This window comes from Helobdella robusta (genome assembly GCF_000326865.2).
Source record: "Helobdella robusta unplaced genomic scaffold HELROscaffold_10, whole genome shotgun sequence".
Taxonomy (NCBI): Eukaryota; Metazoa; Annelida; class Clitellata; order Rhynchobdellida; family Glossiphoniidae; genus Helobdella; species Helobdella robusta.
Window position 1 is genome coordinate 1,551,564 of NW_008703571.1, and position 24,756 is coordinate 1,576,319.

Sequence of the window (24,756 nt, forward strand, 5' to 3'; positions counted from 1 at the left end):
ATCATAAACAAAAACAGCAGAACGACATGGGTCTCCAAGAAATCGACTACGCCGTCAACACCCACAACGAAATTAACAAACAACACCACCACAGTAGCGACTACAGCCAACACTTTATTTATCAGCAGCAGCAGCCACAACATCAGCTGCAACAACAGCCCACACCTTGCGGCACTCCCAACAGCAGCAGCAGTTGCAGTAACAGCAGCGGCAGCAACATGCTCAATGAAAAATGTCCTCCTCTTCCATCTTTGACCCCCATCTCTCTGACGGGTTCGCCGCCCCCAGAACCGCCCAGGGTCACTCAAATTGCGCGCAGTCACGTCATCAAAAAACATTCCAACGAAGATTTGTGCGTCATCTGCGGCGACAAGGCGTCTGGTTACCACTACAATACACTCAGCTGTGAGGGATGTAAAGGTTAGATAGCGGGTGATGGTGATGACGATGATTGTGATTAAGATGATGGTGATTGAGACGATGGCGATAATGATGGTGGTGGTATCATCATTTTACTTTGAGAACATTTGTCGTTATGTATCAGCAACATTATAAAATTACGTGTCTAGCTAATAATGATGATGTTTCCATGAGTAAGATCATCATTGGTGGCTTGTTTTTTTGATGTTGATACTTCATTTTCGTTGCCATGCTAATTTGTTTTTTTATGATATGGTTACTTGTTATCATTAGTTTCACTATATCATCTGCATTTCCGCATTCAATTATGCTGTGCGTGTTAGGGTCTCATTGTCATCATCATATGTATTCTGTACATCTTTTCTGTACATCATAATCGTCTTCGTCGTCGTCATCGTGTTTTTCATCATTATTATCGTCACTGCCTCGTCCTATTGCCACAATAACCACAACAATAACAACGTGGTCCTCCGCACAGATGTGCATTCGAACATCTGAAAATAATTTATCTACTTCCAAGTTCTCTACCACTCTGTTGTTACTTGCTATTACTACTACTGCTGCTGCTACTACTTTTTTGCTGCTATTTTTACTACTACTACTACTACTACTACTACTACTACTACTACTACTACTACTACTACTACTACTACTGCAGTTTATATTTTTATTTTTAGTAGGGCCGTTGTCTGAGACCATGGTCGTCATCGTCGTCATAGTCATTTTCACAATTTTCAACATCATCACGTTCATCATCTCATTTACTATCATTTCAACAACGTTTTTGAAATCATTATTAATGCCATCACCATCATCGTCACCATTATCACCGTCACCATCATCATCGGGAGACATGTTTGTTGTTAAACGATTTTTAACTCTGATTAATTTGTATAATTTTTCATCGACATCTTGCTTATTTTTTTGATGTTTATATTTTTTAACGTATAAACCAAGCGTCATTGTTACGTCTGTTTCAATACTTATTCGTCTGACCGTTTGTGTGTCTGTATGTGTCTTTGTCTGTTTGTCTGCTTGCTTCTATGTCTGTGTTTCTGTCTGTCTGTGTGTCTGTTTGTGTGTATGTCTGTTTATGTACTTTCCTGTTTGTCAGTCTTCGTCAAACTATGTATGTGTGTCAATGTCATCTTTATGTGACTGCATGCCTGTTGTATATGTGTTTGCTTATCTATGTGTCTGTGTGTGGGTGGGTATGTGTGGGTGTGTGCATGTCTTCACATCCTATATAATTGTGTTTGTATTTATTTCGCACTTGTTCAATATTACTCCGAACCGAACGCCTTCAGGTCGTCATCATCATCGCTGTGGAAATGTCGAGAAAAGTTAAATTTTAATTTCCCTTATATATTATAAGCAGTGTGTGTGTTGTTGTGCGTGTGTGTGTGTGTGTGTGTGTGTGATGTGCGTGTTTATGTATAGAACATGTGTGTTTTTGTACATTGTACGCTGAACTATGCATCTACGTACAAATATAAGGTAGATCACGTAGATATGTTGTTGCGTTTTGTCTAGGTTTAAATGTTAGTAAAGATATGTTCTGTTGGTTCTAACTGTATAGTCATTTATTAACATGCATATGTTTATTGTATACGTGCGTGCGTGTGTGTGTGTGTGTGTGTGTGTGTGTGTGTGTGTGTGTGCACGTTTGTCATCTTACGCATGCGTGATTTTGTTGCCGTCCCAGATGATCGTGATAATGAAGAAGAAGATGATGTTGTAGTTGTTATTGACGACGAAAATAACGTGGATTTAAATACCCACACACGCACGAACACACACGCATATACGTACACACACACACACATACAGACAAATAAACAAACGCAGCAATGTTATTTGTTCTTTTGCCGTGCGCACAGACTTATATATTATTGCTGCTGAATGTGCAACAAACAGCATATGATGCACTCTATTTATTTACTTTCGCTTTCTTTAGATAAACATATGTATGAATATGCAGGTAACTTTGTATGTGTGTAACTATGCATGTGTGTATGTATGTGTTCAATTATATATGTGTGTATGTATGTATTATTTATTATTAATGAAACATTTATAAGCGCTAATTAAAATCAAAAAGTTTTCAAAAGCATGTATGTATATAAGTGTGTGTGTGTGTATGTGTGTATGTTTTTGTGAAACCATGTATGTGCGTATGTATGTGTGTTTATATAGGTTGTTGTTATGAACGCTTGTCTATAGATGATTCAACATTTGATCGACATATAATTTCTCATATCAAGTATTCCGAATTAATATTTTATAGATATATCTATTCGTGTGTGTTTGTATTTTTGAATGAATATATACAATTATTTTTTCTTTTGTCTTTACGCGTGATTCTCTCTCTCTCTCTCTCTCTCTCTCTCTCTCTGTGTGTGTGTATGCGAGAGAGAGAGAGAGAGAGAGAGAGAGAGAATCAGAGAGTGGCTGAGTGTGTGAGAGAAAAAGAGAGAGAGTGTGTGAGAGAGAATGGACCAGTGTGTATGTGTGTGTGGTGTGTGTGTGTGTGTATTTGTTTTGTAGCATGTTTAAAATCCATACAATAATGTGTTTTTCATTTGGATTGGGGTAGTTGGTTGGCTGGCTGGTTGTTTTCTTTAAAAAATTAATTTTTTTTAGAAAAATTTTTATGAATTTTTATTTAAAAAAATTGTATGTTTGCTTTTAAGAAGTTTGTTTGTGCGTATTATAAACTCAGACATTGGCTTCCCTTTATCCTGTTTTTTTCATTCATTTTTGTATTCGTTTATTCAATCTTTCGTTCATTCAATCCATTCATTTATTCATCCATTCACATATTCATCCATTTATTTATTCATCCATTTATTTATTCATCCATTCATTTATCCATCCATTCATTTATTCACTGACTTTTTAATTGATCGCATTGTTGGCTAGACGAAGCGATGATAATGACGTTGAAGAAAATTCAGACGATGATGATGATGGTGACGATGATGATGATGGTGACGATGATGATGGTGACGAAGAAGATGATGATGATGATGATGAGGATTAATGACGTTAATGACCATTAAATATAAAATTTGTAAGCTTAAACTTGTTTGAACAACCGACCAGCATATTTACACATTCACTCCTCCTATTTGCACAGCAATCTCAAGGATCTCAAAGGTAATGTTACACTTCTTGGCCCACACGAATACAAATTTACAACGCAAACACAATCAAACTCATACATTTGTGTTATTTATAGGCAATTAATGTAGGTTAAGTTAATAAGCATCTATACACACACACACTAACATATATATACACATATGGTCTCTACACACCACTCACACACGCACACACACATCTAAAGATACACACATACACACCCACGTATTTACATACACATGCATTTATTATTTAGCATTTATTTATAATTCATGCAAGTGGAGCAAGTATGTTTTTGGCTTTTGGGCCTGGAAACACTGTCTCAAATACATATCCTCACGTACACACACAAACTCGTACGTACATGTATGTGTATATATGTGCATATGTGTGTACGTGTGTTTCTGTGTGCATAGCAACTCGTTTTGTCATAGGTACTTATTTTTAAATTTTACAGATGTGTTATATGTATTGTGTATTTAAAGAGCGTAATTTTATAAGCTGTTGTATAACCATTTGTTTCGGCAATTAGTGTGCGTGTGTGTGTTTTCTTATGAGTTTGTGTAATGTCTTCGTGTGTGAATGTGACGGTATTGTATTTATGAGTGCTTGCTTTTGAGTGTATGTGTGCATGTATGCGTGCGTGCGTGTGTGTGTGTGTTCGTGTGTGTGTGTGACTTTTGTTGTTGGTTAATGCTTGGTGGCGGTTAGATGGTTTGTAATGGTTTTCAAAACTCCAAATAAATGTTTGTCACAACTGCCTTATTTTTCTTTTATGTATACTATTATAACATGGAAAAAAAATATTTTTCTCCATGAACTGTACATACACAATGAAAAACACTACACACACACCCACTTACACATTACATATCTACACACATACACACTACACACACATACACAAATGCACGCACGCACGCACACATATGTGTATGATTTCGATTAATGAATGGATTAATTAATTAATTAATTAATTAATTAATTTCTTGTTTGCGTGCTAGCATGAATACAATTTTATGCGATTTTAACTACGTAAACAACCATGAACAAAACCCAAATAAACATTTACATTTGTGCAATAAAATTCTTTTTACCCAAGTCTCAGACAGACATTGTAATAAATAAAATGCGTTAATAAATTTTTCATTCACTCATTCATTCACCCATTAATTCACTCATTCATTCATTCATTCACTCATTTATTCATTCATTCATTCGTTCATTCATTCATTCATTCACTAAGTCACTCAGTTAATTCATTGTTACTGCGTTTCATCGTTATAAAAAGTAAAAAAAAATTTTTAGGTTAAGAAGACCGGGACGTGCGTTCATACAACGTCGCATGCATGCATGCATGCATGAGTGAATCTGTTACATGATTTTTGAATGAATGAATGAATGAATGAATGAATGAATGAATGAATGAATGAATGAATGAATGAATGAATGGGTGAGTGAGTGAGTGAGTGAGTGAGTGAGTGAGTGAGTGAGTGAGTGAGTGAGTGAGTGAGTGAGTGAGTGAGTGAGTGAGTGAGTGAGTGAGTGTGTGTGTGTGTGTGAATAAACGAATGACTGATTGGATCAATTAGTTGATGAATGAATGATTAACCAAATGAATGATCGAGTTTATACGATGAATGTGTCATTGTGTCTGTTCGGTATGTTGCATGCAAACGTTTCTAAGTTTGCTAGGCAGGTTTTATCGAATTTGAAGACTTCTAATATCATAGAGATATGATAAAACATGATGAAACGATATGTGATGAAAGCTTTAGTAACTCTTATGAATAATTCTAAGCATAAGACAACGCTCCTTGAATCTTAAATTTTTCTTTTTTAAAATGGCCTTTGATATTTTAAAGATTGAACTTTATTTACCATTTTCAATGTTTTTATTTTTCTTTTTTTTATAATTTTACAATGCACTTCTTTTTCTTTATAACATACCACATTTAACACTACATTCAAACATTTAATACAATTAATACATACTTAAGTATCTGTAAAAATACAAAATCGAGATACAATAGAATGTATTACATATAAATACTTTAATCTAAATTTTGTGTGCATGTGTGTGTGTGAGTGCGTCTGTGTTCGTCTGTCTGTCTCTGTGTGTGTATGAGCGTGCATGCGTTTTGTGTGCCTGCATACATCTCAGCTGATATAGTTTGTTATATCAGACTGCTAATAAAAATTTTGTCATTGCCATCATCATCGTCATAATTAGTTTGTTTTTGTCGTCGTCATCTTGCCCGTCAACATTCTCATTATCCTTCGTTTTTTTTTCCAAAGAAAAATGTTTCTCCGTCTTTTAAAAGGAACTGTTTGTCTTGCCGCAGGCCGTCGACTTTTTGAAAAAGAAATTTTTTCTGGTCCCAAAATTTTTCATTTCTTTCAACAAAAATGAAGTTAAGCAAACAAGAAATAAAGATTTAAAAATAGTTCAACTCTTTTTTAAACGTCTTTTAAACATAAACTAAATTTGACTTGTGATAAACCCAGTTTATCTGAGTGTTGATAGACTAGTAGGTTCAACTGTTGGTAAACTTTTTTTGTCATTTGTTTGACCGATTTAAAATGTAAAATGTTTCTCACAACATAAATTTATCATTTCAGTGGAAGGAAAAGCTGCCGAAATTAAGTTCTGATGTTAATTAACAATTTTTTAAAGTAAATTATCTCTAGACTTTTTTAATTATAACAATAATGTTAACGACAATAACAGTATTGTAAGTTGATGATGATGTGTATGTTGATGATGTTTGTGATGATGATGATGACAATGGTGATAATGTTGATGATAATGTTTATGATAATGTTGATGCTAATGATAATGAAATCAACCGCTGTGTCAATCAACATCTTACTGTTATATGATGTGACGTTAATTCGTTATGGAAATCAAACTGATATCTACTGATATAAATACGGTAACAACAGTTACGATTGTGATAATGATGTTTGGATCACTGTTGATTACGATGCTGGTAATGATGATGATAATAATAAGGATGGTAATGGTGATGATGATATTGATGGTAGTGGTGATGATGATAGTGATGGTTATGGTGGTGATGATAGTGATGATGGCTTAGGAGGTGATCTCAATGATGGTGTTTGAATAATGCACCTGGAGATGGGGATAAAAAGATAATGGGTGTATTGAGGGATGGATGGAATGGCCGTCCAAATCCTTCAAAGATTTCGTAACTTCTTTTAAATAGAATAAATGACAAAGATGATGAAGACGATGACGAGGATGACGATTATAATGATGGTTATGTTTTGGTCATATAATGGCGATAATGATGAAGATGATGGGATGATGATGACGACAATGTAGGGGGAATCGAAATTATGTTATTTACAAAAGTGATGCTGATGACGATGATGATCATCACAATTCACATGATGAATGAAATGATGATATAGATGATTATACATCATCACGTAGTTTCATCATTCTTGCAAGAAAGATGAACACAATAAAAGATGGTTTGATGAGTTGAGAAATAGGAGCCATCAACAAAAGAAGCATTTATATAAAACATAACCACAACTACGTAAGCTTAGTAAAAATTCACACTAACAATAATTAAGATGGTTAATTAAATAACTAAGAATTGGCTAATTGAAGGAGTTGAATCAGAAAAAACTTTTTGTGTGATTGTTGAAATAGCATGAAAGTACAAATCTTGTCGCTACATGTATCTACGGCATGCTTCACACTTCGCTCTGAGTGAGCAATTAACTCTATGGTTTTGTTTAAATGAATAATTAACTCTTAATGGGTCGTTTAATAAGTTGAAAAAACTGCAATTTGTAGAATTTGTACGCACGCGCGCGCACCAGAGAGAGAGGGAGAAGAGAGGAGAGAGAGAGAGAGAGAGAGAAAGAAAGAGGGATAGGGAAAAAGAGAGAACTTAAAAACATCTTAGCGTAAGTAGAAACAGCTTAAAGATTAAAGATACTCAACTTGATAAACCATAAACCATCTCACACCCAGCCACTAAATTTAATCAAATGTGTGGTTATAGTATCTGATTGAGCTTTCAAAAACAACTAACTGCATGATAAAAAAAGAACGAACGTATCTTAAAAAGTTTTTTTAATTATAAGTTTAAAATGAATTTAAAAATTTGTTTTTGTTGATTTTTAAATCTCCTCTCCAAGGCCAAAAATTAGACTGCATTGTGCCTGTAAACAACTTTTCAACCAATATGTTCAAGTTATTATGTAGGCCCAAAATCGCAATGAAAGAATGAATAAATGAATGACTCAATCAATCAATCAGTCAATCAATCAATAGATGGATGAATGAATAAATGAATGAATGACTCAATCAATCAGTCAATCAATCAATGATTGGACGAATGAATGAATGAATGAATGAATGAATGAATATGAATATATTGTTTATGAGCACTTGCTCAAAACAGTTCATCACCTCTTAATTAGCTATTTAATCTCACTAAACTTGCTAATTTTTTGATCGTCTGATTGAAGTTTCTGTTTATTAAAAAAAATGTTAACCTTCAAAATTTATTTGAATTGTCTACAAATTTATTTAATTATTCCACTAGTTGTTCATTCGACAATTCAATCAATCATTCAACAACTTATTCAGTTAATTTGTCGATCACTTGATTTGCTAGAAAACAAAAGCTATCACTCAATAAATCATTCATTTAAATAATCAGCACATCGACAAACCAATCAGCCAACATACAAACAAACCAACCAACCAACAAACCAATCAAATCAATCAACCAACCATCTGATCACTCAATCATTCACCAATCACTCAACCAATCACTCAACCAAACAACTAACCAACCAACCGACCACTTAGGTTTCTTCAGGAGGACAATCACCCGCAAACTGCACTACCAATGCAAGTACGGTGGCGACTGCGAGATGGACATGTGGATGAGAAGGAAGTGTCCGGCCTGCCGTCTCAAGAGGTGCAAGCAAGTCGGAATGCGAGAGGAGTGTTAGTACACTGAGATGGGAATTCGGTGGTGGTACGTTTGGATAATGTGAAATGGTAGGTTGTGATAACTTAAATCGACATGTCGGGATAACATGGATTGGGATGTTGAGAAAACTTCGAATGAGGAGATGTGGGGGTAACATGAAATGACTTGTTAGTATAACTTAGGATAAGATATTGAGATGAGATGACATGAATTGGAATAGTTTGGATGCTATCTATGGAATGAGGTGTTGTTAGCGATACACAAACGAAAACCTATTCAGGCCTGCTAACAGAACACCAGTGTATCATACGTAACTCAAAGAGGAAGATGAAGATGAAGAAGAAAGAATTATCAACTAGGTTGGTGGTGATGTGATGACGACGATGGTGACGCTGATAATGACGCCGACGATGATTACGATTGGCGATTATGGCCATTTCGATTTGATGATATTAGCCTCAGTGTTTTGCTATGGATTTGTTGCAGATAATGTACACAAGGCTTTCTATATATTATACTAAGAATTTTAATAGTAACAAATTTTTATGACTATAAGTAAAAAACAAGCCAAAAGATTTTATCATTAACCGATACCAACCAACACCACCAACAATTACAGTTCTGACTCGTCATCGACGCCCTCAACAGCAGCGGCTGCAGCGAACACACCAGCTTTAGCAGCGCTGGCGATCAGCGGCAGCAAAGACGTCCTATCGTTGTTGAGTGAGGATTACAAGGAGCTCATTGAGAGGATTGTTCACCTGCAAGACAAGTACGAACTGCCCAGTAGTGACGACCTCAAATTAGTGACGGTCAGTCGGTGCATGTTTTGTTGGTTGTTGTTGTTGTTGTACTGAAGTTGGAGCTGTTGCTGTTGTTGTTGATGCTGTTGTACTGGAGTTGTTGTTGTTGCTGCTGTTGTTGTTGTAGTTGTTGTTGTTGGATGGCATATATTATATTATTTTATCAGGGTTACATTTTTCTTGGTTTTTATTAGTTGTTTGTTAGATTATTTTTCTGCCCATGTATGTTTTTGTATTTTCTATAACTTATACTTTATGCATTAGAAAACGCAATATACTACCTTCGAGTTTGCCACACTGATGATGATGTATTTTTAAAGTTATTTAATAATGATAGCATTTTGTTGTTAAGTTATTTTGTTGTTGTCATTAATGTCATTGATGTATAATAGCTAGTATGGTGTATACAGTATAGTCGTTAATGTTGTTGATTATGGTTATAAGTTGGCGGTATGGTATATGTAGTATAGTTGTTAATATTGTTGATGTTTTTGCTGTTTTTTTTGGGGGTGTCGTTGATGTTGTTATTTTGTTGTGGTTGTTGTTGATATTAATGTTATTTTGTTGCTGTAGTTAATGACATTAATTGGTTGTGGTTTATTTTGTTTTGTGGTTTGTTGTTTTGGTTCGTTGTTGTTGTTGTTCTGTTGCGACAAGAAAACCATTTCTAGCACTTATTTCTCAGTGCATTTTTGTTGAATAGTGAGGGAGAGAGAGAGAAAGAGAGAGGGGGGAGGGAGAGAAGGAGAAAGGCATGCATTTAAAAAAAATAAATAATTAGATACATGCATTTAAGAGACAGGGAGAGACATGCATTTAAAAAAAATAAATAATTAAATAAAAACGAAAGAAGAGTGCAACAACACGAATAACCAAAAAATTGTATGAGAAAAAAATAAATTAAATTTTCAAGAGTTCATGGTGAGTAAAAGATTTCCCTATGTATAAATATGCGTTGGTTTGTGTGCGTGTACGTTTTTGCGAGTACTTTTCCGAATGTGTGCTTGTTGTGTAGGTACACAAGTCCTTACCAATGCGTGCATTTATGCGTGTGTGTGTATGTGCGTGTTTATATATATATATGTGTGTGTGTGTGTGTGTACGTGTGTGTATGAGCGTGTGTGTGAAGTGAAGTTCTCGTAAAAGTATTCAATCAATCTATCTAGGACAAATATACTCAAGTATTAAAGACAAGAACAATTGATGCTTATTATTATTATTATTGTTATTATAAATGAATAAAAGATCGTTCTCATTATTATTGTTATTATTATTATTATTATTATTATTACTGTTGCGTTTTTTCTATCTGCTTTCATTTATTTTGTTCGCCCGCTTGTTTATTTCTTGATCTCTTTTCATTCTAATGTTTATCCCTTGGACAGCTGAAATAATTTGTAATCACTGATTGTTTGGTATCGTCATCATCGTCGCCACCATCATCCTACTTTGTATCCATCGTCATCATCATCGACGTAACATCATCAGCAACATCATGCGGTAGTAGTAATGATGTTTGTTTTCATCTTTGTTATCATCTTCGTCATAACTTTGCCGTTGTCTCTTTTATCATCATTATCATGATCACCGATCTTTTCGTCTTCATCATCTTTACCATCTTCATCATCTTTACCATCTTCATCATAATCATTCCACTCATCATCAGCATCATCTTTATTTTCTATGTTATCACCCCTATCATCGTCTCCTTATTCATCCTTATCATTCTCATCTTCATCACCATCTTCATCATCGTCTTCATCATCGTCTTCATCATCGTCGTTGTCATCTTCATTATCTGATCGTCGTCATATCAACGTGAACAAACAAACAAACAAGTCCAACACAACGTGTTTGCCTTGTAAGATTGGCCTACTTTCCTCCAATGCAGTCTTCTTACTGCTCTATTTCTTCGCCTATCTTGTTTGTTTTCAAAGTTTTATTCTCTCTCACTCTATTTTTCCTTCACTTTCTTTTTTGATTTATTTCTTTTCTCTCTTTCTCTCTCTCTCTCTCTCTCTCTCTCTCTCTCTCTTTCTTTGCATCTATCTCTTTTTCACTTTTTCATTTTTGCACAAAACGAAATTTTCTATATAGAGGAAAAAAAGAACTTATTATGAGCTTGTTGTATTGGGTGATTGGAGAGATGAATGAAGGATGTATGAATAAATGCGTGGGTAGAGGAATGAATGGATGAATGGATGAATGAATGAATGGATGGATGAATGAAAGAATGAATGGGTGGATGGATGAGCGAATGGATGGATGAATGAGCGTATGAACGGATTGAATTAGAGATTTTTATCTGATTATAAAACATTCAGCTTCTAATTGTATATATTTTTTATTATTTAATTTTTTTATTCTGTTTTTAAAAATTTTTTAATTGCATGCATTTTATTTGGAACTTTGCGAATCGCATTACGCGTAAAAATTAACTAACTATTGTTCATCCATTTTATTCATGTGAAAATAAAAATGAGTGTTGATATATATCTAAGTTTTTGTGTTTGCTTGTGTGTCGGTAAGTATTAGTATCACAATACTATTATTACAATACTACAATACAAATTAATGTTTTGTGATTGGTGTATTGCGAAAATACAATAAAAATACAATACAAATATGTGTATCAATATTTGTGTATTTAAAAAATACAATACCAATTTCTGTATTACTACTTCTGTATCCGAGAAATACAACATGATATGACACACATGCGTATTATGATTGATGTACCACAGAAATACAATACAGACGTGTGTGTATCATCATAAATACACAATACAAAACTATATGCACGTATCTCTCTCACACTCATTGCATTGCATCGTATCGTTTTGAATGGTATCGTATCGAATGGTATCGTATCGTATCTGTCCTGCAACTCGGTTGACGACGAATGCAATACTACTGGCCTTATATATCGCGCAGTTCTACTCTACTCATATTGTTTCTGACCTGTGCCTATGTATCTATCGTTCAAGGATCGTGTTTTTTTTGTGGAAATTTTTATGAACAATTTTTTGTACGCGTTATTTGTATGTATTCATTTGTTTGTTTGTTTTTGTATTAGTATATTTTTAGTTTCGTTGTTTGCGAATTAATTTCCAATTTACTTGCAGGTGAATTTTTTAGCGATTTTTTTCGCTGCTCCCATTATCGATTATGCAGGGTTGGAGGATTCTACACGCGTGCGGTTTTCATTTGTTTTCGTTCCTTCTTAATGCTGTTCTCTTCGTTTGAGTTTATGGTCGATGTTCAGCTGCGCTTGTCCATGCGTTCGTCCGTTTTTTAATTTCTTCCTTCACTCATTCGTTCGTTCGCTCGCTCATTCGTTCGTTTATTCATTATTTGTTCGTTCGTTTGTTCAGTCATTCGTTCGTTTTCTCATTAATTCTTTAATTCCTTCACTCGAAATGCCATCGTTTCATTGCTTGTTGTTTGTTTGTCCGTACGTTGTTGTCAAGCAGTGTTAGTGTACGTGCAGTTTCTATTTTCTATTTATTCATCAACTTAGTTTTCTATTTTTTTTTGGTATTCATTCATTCACTCATTCGTTCGTTCGTTCGTCCGTTATTTAATTGAATGAACGTAGCATAGCATTTATTGTTTACAGTTAATGACAGGGGATTATCTTCTTTTGTTTCAATTCAGTCAACTGTGTGCAATTATGACGTCATCGTCAGCGTAAACTAAACAACTACTGTTTTAGCAACTGGCTGCTAGACCGCCGACAACATATATAACGAGAATATCGCAGATAATTATGATGATTGATCGTTGTAATCATCATAACCATCACCCTCGTCATAACTATCATCATCACCATTACCATCATCGTCATCATCATTCTCATTATGGTTATGACAACCAAAGCAGTCCTGATTGTGATATCATCACTATCACTATATTCTAGTTTTTATATTCTGGAAATACGATACGTGGAAGCAAAATGAATTTTAATGGAAATTTTTAGGACATTTACCAGACAGAATTTGTTAAAAGTATAAAAACTACATTTTATAACATTTTTTGATCTTGACACATACTCAGATCTCATGTCAGTGAAAGCGAAACAATCTCAACACATGCACCGAATAAACATTCATTCTTTTTATCTCCTTCTTTTCATCTTTCCATCATGTTCTCTCATATTTTTCTACATTCTCTCTCCTTCTCATGCTGCTTTTAATTCATTTGTTTCATCTTTCTATCATTCAGTGTTCACGTCGCATGCATGGGTGGGTGCATTTTGCTTGCTTTTATCACATTTTTTTCGCCTCTTTCTCTATTTTTCTCTTTCGTTCACTCTCTCTCTCTCTCTCTCTCTCTCTCTCTCTCTCTCTCTCTCTCTCTTTCACTCTCTCTCTTTCTGAAATTTCAGATTTTTATAGCAGTTATATAATAACAATTATTATTTTATTATGATGTTATTATTCGTTATTTTATTTGACATATTTTTATTTTAAATAATTTTTTTATTTTTGTAAAAAAAATATTCTTTTAAATTAGATTTGTTATGCTTTTATTGTCAAAGAACGATTACTTATTTTTTAGAAAATTTGTCAAATGAAAAAATTTTTTTTTTCGGCCTCTTCCAAGGAACCGATATTAATTAAATCATTCTTCACCTATTTTTTTAAATAAATTAATAAATTAATTAAATAAATAAACTGAATTAATTTTTATTTCATTTATTATTTTCATACTATTAAAATCGTCATTTTTTATGGTTATCATTTAACGTTGCGTTCTTATTCTTATTAATCTTTTTCTTCGTATTCTCTCATCATTATTAGTAATGTTGTTATTGATGTTTTTTGTTGTTGTTGTTTGTTGTTGTTGTTGTTGTTGCTGTCATTATTGTTAATTGCTTTACGGTTAGCAAGGGTTCTATTCATTGTGTTGGTAGTATTAGAATGAGAAATGGTGATTGCTGTTGCAGTAAAATGTTAGTGTTGTTCTCTACGTTGTACTCTACAGCTTTTATCGATGTTGTTGTTGCTGTTGTTTTTGATGTTGTTGAAAGCAAACAATGCTGTAATTGTTGTTGTTGTTGTTGCCGATGATGATGTCGTTTCTTTTTTTGTTGTTGTTAATGTCATTTCTTTTTTGTTGTTGTTGTTGGTTGTTGTTGTTAATTTCGCTACTGATGTGACTTTAATGGGTGCAACTTGATGACACTTGTGTGAATGTATTAGTGCTGAATCTACCAGTTATCTAATGTAAGAATTTATGAGGTTATGAGGTTGGTGATGAAGAATATAGTGATGAAGCCGACGACGATGAAGATGACTAGACATTTGTGGTGAAAATGGTTAAAAAAAATGGTGATAAAAACCCCAATAGGATGACAACATGTAGATAAAATGTTGATGATATGATATTGGCAAGAATGATGATGAAAATGTCATTAAAATGACAATTCGTAGATAAAGTTTGATGAGAAAGATGATTAAAAAGAGTTATGAAAGGATGGAATGACGTGTTGATGTATCGACAATTGACATATTGTACATTTGTTCGTACAAACAAATGTTCTTTCACTATTGATCAGTAGACAAACAATGTCAAATAAATATGCTCTGAAGTTGTTTTATTTTATTTTATTTTAATTTTTTGAAAAAATTTTTTTTGGCAAACATCGATAACTTAAATGTGTAATGCGTAGAGGATATGTGTGTAAATATTTGTGCTATGTGCGTGTGTGCCACTGTGCATGTGTCTTTGTGTGTGTGTGTGTGTGTGTGTGTGTGTGTGTGTGTGTGTGTGTGTGTGTGTGTGTGTGTGTGTGTGTGTGTCTGTGTGTGTATATGTGCCTTCGATTGCTTAGATGATTGTATGTGTTTCAAGGTTGAGAATTTTAGGAATAAAAATGTTTAATGTCTTTCAAATTTTAATACTAGCTTACGGGAATTGTTGTTAACTTATCAAGGACTTCTACTTGCAATGAATTCTCAGTCAGACTGCATTAAATAAAGACTAAGTAAAATAAACAAGCAAATGACAGGTAGATAAACAGCTCTTTGAAACAAACATTCATGTTAACTTAAATAAATCTTCAGCATCAGCGTTAAGAGTTAAACTATAGTTACCTGAATAAAGGATAACTCTATTTTTATAAACCTTGCACACACACACACACACACACACACACACACACACACACACACACACACACATATATATATATATATATACACTCACATAGATGTCTTTTTAGCATGTTTTTCCACGTTTTTTAACAACTTTATTTGTTCATTCTTGGTCAATATTTACGTTCATGAAAAAGCTGACACTTATAATAGGGTTGATGATAGATTTCGATACATGCAATGATACAGTGATAGTAATTGTTACGATGATAGAGTTAGATACAATATTTCTGACGATGATAGCACGAACGAATGTTCTTAATAGATGAATATATCATAAATGATACATTAGATAGCTCTTTTTTGCTTACCTGCTGCTTATGTCTACAGTGTTTGTATCTTTCCAGGTTGTATACATGGATGGGTACATTCTACAAATGGATCGTAAAACTTTTTACATGAATGAGTTTAAATGCCTAAACAGCATTATATGAAAAAGGGACTAGGTGTCTGTGCGTCTGTCTGTGTGTCTGTCTGTGTGTCTGTTTGAGTGTCTGTCTGAGTGTCTGTCTGTGTGTCTGTCTGTGTGTCTGTTTGTGTGTCTGTCTGTGTGTCTTTTGTGTGTTTGTTTATCTCCCCTTTCACAAGCATGATTTATTTCTTGGTTATAAATTGGGAATAAATAAAAACATAAATATAATTAAATATAAGTATATGTATAAATGCATTAGATATAAAGTACTGATGCATCGCAGCTTACGCGACGGCTGGAGCGACGACGACGATTACTTGCGTTTCCGTCTTTTTTTCATGCTGCCCTACTTTTCTATTTTTATTTTTGTTTTCATTTTATTATTTTTCTTTTTCTTCTTCATCGTCTTCGTCTTCATCGTCTTTGTTGTTTGCCTATTTCTTAGCAGACTCTTGCTGTAAGAAGAAACAGACGTCAACAGACGTCATCGTCATCATCCTTCTCATCGTCTTCGTCTTCATCGTCATCAAGGGTTTTTTACTTATCATTTCACAGTCGCTATTATTGTAATGTCATTCCGTCATCATCATTACCTTTGATTAGTTAGTTGTCAATTTGTTGTTAATATTGTCGCCATGTTATCATTATTTTATTGTAATTTTTTTCATCATTTTGATCATTCATTTGCCAATATAACTGTCTTCTTTAATAATTTCTTGCCATCACCATCATCATCGTCGTTGTCGTCGTCGTCACCATGATTACTATTTTCACTCACAATTCTACTAATTACGACTATTTTTCTCGCCATTACATCATTTTTTTCATCACCGTGTCATTCATCATCATATTATTTTAAAATTTCACAACGGATATACCTATTATATTTACCGATCTATATTTCTGAAATGCACTGTCATCCACATAAATAAATATAATATATAATATAATAGAATATAGCATAATATAATATAATATAGCATAATATAATATAATGTATTTTAGTAATTATAAATCTTTTGCTATGCACGCCAAAGCGCACAGTTTAAAATTGATTCATCATCGCTATCTAACATCCGTTGCGTCTGGACGCTAGCTTCAGGCGCCTCTGAAGCAATACTACTATTTTGGACGTTTTCTTTGATATTTATTATATCATTAGAGTTGTTTTTTGTTGTTTTGTTGTTGTTGTTGTTTATTTGTTGTTGTTGTTGGTTTGGTTTTTGCTGATTTTGTTGTTGATTCTCTTGTCGTTACATCTTATTTGGGTCATAGTTAATCACCATCGCATTTCTTATATCACCATCGTCTAGTTAATAATGATCATTTCGAATCATCATTTTCATACTTTTCGACATCATCAGCGGCACAACATCCTCATCACAGCTACCATCATCACCACAATATCATCATAACCAACCAATTGTCATCATCATCATCATCGTCATCATCACAACTACCATCATCACCATCATCACCCTTACGTACAACAGCACGAAAAAATGCAACAATCGAAAACGGAAGAGGAATTGAGCGACGCCATCTTTGTTTACATGGTCGAGATGGCCATCTTGGTGACGAGGCTGATTGTCGAATTCGCCAAGAACCTGCCTGGCTTCCGAGGCCTGCTTAAGGAAGACCAAATCATACTACTCAAGGTTCGTAGGTAATATTTGTAATGATGATGCTGATGATGATAGTGGGGACGATGATGATAACGATGATGATGGTACAGGTGATGATGATGATGATGATGACGATAACGATAATAATGGTGCAGGCAATAGTAATGATGGTGATAATGATGATGATACTGCTGATGGTGCAGGTGATGATGATAGTGATGATGATGCTGCTGCTGATGGTGCAGGTGATGATGATGATGATGGTGATGATGATGGTGATGATGATGATGTGGAGAGTGATGGTAATGATGATGGCGATAATGATAATATTCTTAGTAGTTATAATGATGTTATCCAAATTATAGCTGATGTCTGCGTTATTTCTACATCATTCAACTGATTTATTTTCCCAATTGAAATTTTTTCTTGAGGACTGCTGAAACGCAAATGCGTTTATATAAAATAATCAATCACGAACGATAACTTTTACGTTAGCAGTGCGTTCACATAACGCCAGGATTAGTTTGGCTACGTTGACATTTTAATGAATCTGTGGGTATAATCGTATACAAGCTCGCGTTGGTAAGATGGAAAATATTCATACATTTGAGATATTTAGATGCGTCTGTATTAAAACGAATGAAGATTGAGTCATTATTATTAAATGTCTATTACTTCTTGTTTGTTCATTTGCTCTTGGTTGTTTTATTTTGTTCGTTTGTTCGGTTGTTCGCTTGTTTGTTTTTTTGTTTGTTTGTTTGTTTGTTTGTTTGTTTGTTTGTTTGTTTGTTTGTTTGTTTGTTTGTTTGTTTGTTTGTTTGTTTGTTTGTTGAACGTGCCATAGTTGTAATGTTGTTTACGTTATGAAATATATTTTATACATGGCTTCGTTTATTTTTGTCGTTCTAAGAAGTTGTTGATATGTGGCGAGTGAACGAGAACATTGTAGAACGTAACGACATAATGTGGCTGGCTGGCTTGTCGTTGATGGTGGCTCGTGTTCTAGTGGTCGTGTTTTTAACTACACTTTCGACGTGCCGTCGTGGTTGCGATTCGTTCGTTTTTATGGTGAAGTTGATTATGATGATGACTGAGATGATGATGGTGAGAATGATGATTGAGGGGATGTTATGACGTTCGAAATTTTTCTAGTCTTCACAAATAAATGCATTAACACAAAAATATTATCTATTTAATTAGATTTCTTATGCGATCTACTTTATTTATTCATTGATGTTTGTTTGTTCGTTCGTTCGTTTGTTTGTTCGTTCATTTGTTTGTTTGTTTATGCATCTCCACACACAGATATAAATTTACTTTTACTCATCACTTCGCTTTCCCGTGACATTTTTCCGCCTAATCTTTATTCCTCACAAATCAAGAGGCGTTTTTTTTCAATATTTATTTATCATTATTATTTTTACTTTTTTAAAATAGATTTAGGTCAACATTTTTATTTTCTATTTCATCTTTCTCTCCCAAAACTTATTAGTTAAAACATCGCCGTTGTCAAAGAGATTAAACAGAAAAACAAATATAACCGAAGCTCAAACATTTTGTGTGCTATGCACACACGCACACGCACGTACACACACGCACGTACACTCGCCACACACGGTGTACGAAGGCGCATACGTATTTTTTGCTTCGAGTGAAACTATGCTAGTGCAAAAAGGCAAATGTATCCACAGCATCACATAGGTAGGTGCGCATTGTCTGCTTGTTGCATAGGCCTGGTGTATTTACTCATCTGCTGGCTATAAATACAACAACAACAACAACAACATTCAACGAGTAACAGATGGTATAACAGGTTTTCATTGGATCGTCGGCAACATCTAAGGGTCGTCGTTGTTATTGTTGTTTGTGCTATTTTGTTTCTCATTTTTACCTCTATATTAATATCATGAACAGGCTTGTCTACATACTATCATATCCTGCATACATACTTCCTACTCACATGTATGTGTGTGTGTGTTATATGTTTGTGTGTGTGTGTGTATGTTATGTGTGTGTGTGTATGTTATCAGCTGCCCTACCCATGTCTGACAGATCATCCAACCAAAAATTGTTGACCTACCTGCTGAATATATTATAGTTATATACTCATTTGAATGAAGGTGAGATGTAATCGTGAGAAATTTCTAGAAACCTTCGCTGTAGTACCCGGCTTTGAATGCAAGGATATTCCAAGAAGATTGTCGGATCATTTTGTAGCTGTCCCCGATGAATCTTCTTATGTACCTTTCCTCTACTGTTAACATCCTACATATTTAAAATGGCGTTTTAGCGTGTGTATGCATATTTTGAACAGGACATTTAGCGACGTATATTCAATTTCAATAATTCTCTTGCTCGTTTTTATTGCTTCTCGTAGCGAAACATTGAAATCTGACTTTGAATTAATCAGATGAATCTTATTAATCGATTCAGGTCATCAAACTTACTGTTCATCACTCATTCGCTCACTCACTCACTCACTCATTCACTCATTCATTCATTCACCTACTCTGGTTATGTTGTGTCTTATGTCATGTTATGTTGTCATATTGTGAAGCCCATATTTTAAATTATAAAAAAGGACCTGGTTTTTTTTTCAGAATAATTTTTTGACGCGTTTATATCACGCCAACACTCTCATATTATTGTGTAGATATTTCGGTAACAAAAAATTTCATTATTTTAGCAGCCCGTCAATCGGTATGTTTATTTTTGCGTTCGTTGTTTAGGCTTGTTCAGTTAGAGTACAGTTGAGATGTTTATGCTAAAAATAACTGCAACAAAAAGATCTATTTGTGAGAAAGTTTTTTAATTTTAGAAAAGTAACATGCACACAAACACACACACAAAAACACGCCCACACACACACACATACACAATTACACGCCAACACGCACGCACGCGCGCACACACATCTGTGGATATACATTCATAAATGCGTATTCTATTTTGAAAATAGCAACATAAAGTAATTCAGTTACTTGAAGAAAAATTTTAATTATTTCAATTCCCCTCTCTTTCAAAAATTTTATCTAATAAGTACTTTTCAATTAATCAAACAGGTAAACTCATTGAAGGCATCTCAATAAGTTTAATGACAAGCCTTCAAATAACAGAGTAATGCAATTAATTATAATTGAAACAGGAAAAAAAATATCTTCAATGACTCTTAGATTTATTTTCTATTGATAAAAAAAATTTCTCAGAATAAATGATGTTATTATTTACAAGGAAAGCACTTAGTGATGAAAATATGTGTCGATTGCATGATATAAACGTTTCACGCACTCACATCCACACTCACTCCACACATACATGCAAACAAACAAACAAACATACAAACAAACAAACAAACATAAATGTACATGTACATAAATACATACATACACACACACACACTCACAAACACACACACACAAACAAACAAACAAGCAAGCAAACATGACATTCTGAAGAATTACAATTCAATATTTAACGATAGATATGGTAAAACACTTTAATGTGTTTTCAATAAATTGAGTATTATCGTTCATATATTAATATTTTTAAATAAAATAATAAAACAAAACATTAGTATAAATATACATGTACATTGTATATAAATATATTATGTATAATAAATAACTTTAAGCCTTAACTTGATAAGTGTCGCTTCCAATTAAAAGATACTTGAATCGAATTACTAGTAAGATATGACCTGCTTGATAATTATGACTTGTTATCCTAGGCCTACATATGGCCTGCTTGATAGTGTAATGGTTAAGATGCCTGGCATTGCTAGTGCAGTGGCTAGGATCAACTGCAAGGAGATTCCCAACTGTCGTGTTGTGATTCTATTTTTGAGAAGTTCTAAGGACAGAATTGTAGAAAAATATTTTACGTTCAGATGAGCCTGATATACTTGTCGTTTTAATTGTTTCTAGTGTATGTATATAGTGTGTATATGTGTATATATTTAGCTGTTAAATATGGTTTTATATTTTTTCATTAATTACTTTCTATATTTATTTGAAAATAATTAAATGCATCTTCACTTGCTTTCATATTTTTTTGGCGAAACAATTTTTTTTCCATGAACTTTTTAGGAAATTAATCATCTTCCTTCATTATCTATCCATCAACTCAACTTAAAACTTTGTAAAAACGTGTTCTAGTCATTGTTTTAATTGTCAGTTTTGTAAATATTACGTAATTATTATTGTAATTGTCTTCGTTGTCTTTGTTGTCGTAATTGTCTTTGTTGTCTTTGTTGTCGTCATTTCTCATCAAAGTCTTCATCTTTTCTATCATCACATTCGTTATTATCCTTACATCATCATCATCATCAACATCGTAGCCCTGGAATTTTCCGTTATCATCATCATCAACAACAACATCATCGTCTTCTTTATCATCATTGGTCGTTTTAGTCATGACATTTCTTCTAACTATCTACATTATCATTGTTATCATCTTCGTCATCATCGTCATCATCGTCGTCATCGTCGTCGTCACAATCATCTTCATCTTCGTAATCATCATCAGTTTTCAATAATTTGCGTAATAATTATCTCGTTTTCAACGCGAGATAAATTAATTAATTAGATAGAATATTTAGTTTTAATTATTAATTAATTAATTGGTAATCAAATAGAATATTTAATTAAAATAATTAATTAATTACAGCCTCATGGGATTCATTTGCATAACACGTGTTAAATCATTATTATCAGTTATTATTGATGGCTCTCTAACCACCATAAACAAACACCTGTGTTGTACTTGTACGTTACTTCACGCTTTGTTACTTCGTGTGTAGTTCAACTGCAACATAACAACACATTTTCATTAGAAATATTAGTTTCATATCGCATGAGGTAGCATTCATTTTAATTAATTAATTGTCCATTCATTCATTCATTCATTCATTCATTCATTCATTCATTCATTCATTCATTCATACATACATACATACATACATATATACATTCATACATTCATTTTTACATACATACATACATACAAACAAACAAACAGACAGACAGACAGACAGACAAACAAACATATGCTCATATAATGTGGACCAATTGAACATTTTTCGACACAGTGTGTTCGAATACTTTCCATATATTTGCTCGCCTGTTATACAATGATGTGAATATTGTGCATATAGTTTACGCGCCCGCACGTACGTAACGTACACGCATGTTTCTGCCTTAGCAGTACACGCACGCACACACATACAAGTGCACGTACACAAGCGTACACAAGCGAACTCTTCTGCAGGCTTCTTCTTCAGAAGTGATGATGTTGAGGACAGCCAGAAGGTACGATCCTGAGACGAACTCCATCGTGTTCGCCCACGGAACCCTCTTCACTCCTGACAGCATGATTCTGGGCGGCCTCAAGGAAATCATCGGCAAGATGTTCGAGTTTTCCAAGTCCATGAATCAACTCCTCGTCGACAATACAGAGTACGCCCTGCTCATCGCCATTTCCATATTTGCAGGTTGGTTGGCTGGCTGGCTGGCTTGCTGGTTGTTTGGTTGGCTGGCTGGTTGATTGATTGATTGATTGGTTGGTTGGCTAGTTGATTGATTTGCGGTTTACCTCAACTTAATCAACTGACCTTAATTAAAACATGCTCCAACGTGAAACCTCTGCAGAGCGACCAGGCCTAACGCAGCCTGAACTCGTCTTGAAACTACAGGAAGTCTACCTGGATGTACTGGTCAGCTACGTGGAGAAGAGGAGGACCTCGCAGAAAAACTACCTCGCCAGACTACTCATGAAGCTGGTCAACTTGAGGTCATTGGGTCACGATCACAGTTTGACCTTGTACAATTTGACCTTGAAGAAGGGCAATCTGCCACCCCTCTTGACTGAGTACTTTGATATATATGATGAAAAATAAATAAATTAATAATTTAATTATTTATTAATTTATTAATTTATATGATATACTGGTTTGATGGAATTTGATGGGTTGGTTGAATTGAGTTTATCGATTGACAGATCAATCGATAAATTATTATTAAATTATTATTAATAATAATAATTTAATAATTATAATAAATTATTATTAAATTTATTTAAAAGCATTCGTGAACTGATTTGCATCAATCCACTTCACTTCTCTTAACTTGCACTTCATGCGTCTTTTTAGTTTTGTATATAGATACGATGATGACAATAATGCATATGTACAAATGATATATATAATAAATATATTATTAATATGTATATAAAATATATATGTATGTATATATTAATATTAGTTTTTTCAGTTTTGTTTTTGTTTTTAAATTGTTCTTATTAAAGCATGCTCCCCATCCCGTGTGTGTGTGTGTGTGTGTGTTTCTCTCTGTGTGTGTGTGTGTGTGTATGTGTGTGCGTGCGTGCGTGTGCGTGTGTTTAGATTTTTGTTGGAGGGTTTCACATTTGCTTGTCTATGATGGCGAAAATTATAAAACACACGGACACATACTTCAAGCTTCACAGACACACGCATACACTTTCGTACGTACGTGCGAACATTGTTGATATTTATATATATGTATTATATATATATATATATATATGTATATATATATATATACATATATGTTGGTAATAGACCATAATTTTTACAATATTCTATAAATTCTACCGAATATATATTTGTGTGTGTGTATGTATGTGTGTGTGTGTATGTATGTATGTTTACGCGCGCACACACACACACACACAAGATCACACAAACCGCAGTAATATTTGTACATATCTTAAATTTAGGTTACGTAACGCGTTCGTCGGTGTTAATATATCAAACTTAGTGTGATGATTTTTTGTATGCTGATGTTGACATGTGCTATGATGATTATTGAAGTAATGGCAATGGTGAAAAAGAAGATGATGATGATGAGAATTATGATAATAATGGCGATGAAGATGATTGGGCTGGTATTGATCCTTGTGGAGATGATTATAGTGACCTTGTTTCAACTTGTTATTATTCTTATTATTGTTGTTGTTGTTGTTGTTATTATTATTTTTATTATTATATTACGGATTTTTAAATTTGTTTCATGGACTCTGTAATTTTCCACTGCGTTGTCGGTAGGTTGTTGTTATTGCTTTCACTTTAATAATATTAGTGGCGTCGTTGTTTTTGTTTTTGTTGCTTCGATTGTTGTTAATGTTATTAGTATTATTGTTATTTTTGTTGACGGTATTGTTGTTTATTGTTGC

At 33.8% G+C, this 24,756-nt stretch overlaps 1 protein-coding gene across 1 annotated transcript; it reads left to right on the forward strand.

Moving 5' to 3' along the window:
- Positions 1 to 218: 218 nt before the first annotated feature.
- Positions 219 to 23,858, forward strand: HELRODRAFT_108893 (hypothetical protein; the record flags this gene model as incomplete). The annotated part of the gene is made up of 8 exons (XM_009011856.1): positions 219 to 420; positions 8,423 to 8,563; positions 8,830 to 8,908; positions 9,169 to 9,355; positions 17,416 to 17,580; positions 22,813 to 23,035; positions 23,193 to 23,538; positions 23,598 to 23,858. 7 exons carry the CDS (start codon positions 219 to 221, stop codon positions 23,438 to 23,440), a joined length of 1,245 nt encoding a protein of 414 aa, XP_009010104.1. The 3' UTR covers positions 23,441 to 23,538; positions 23,598 to 23,858.
- Between the last annotated feature and the right edge of the window lie 898 nt (positions 23,859 to 24,756).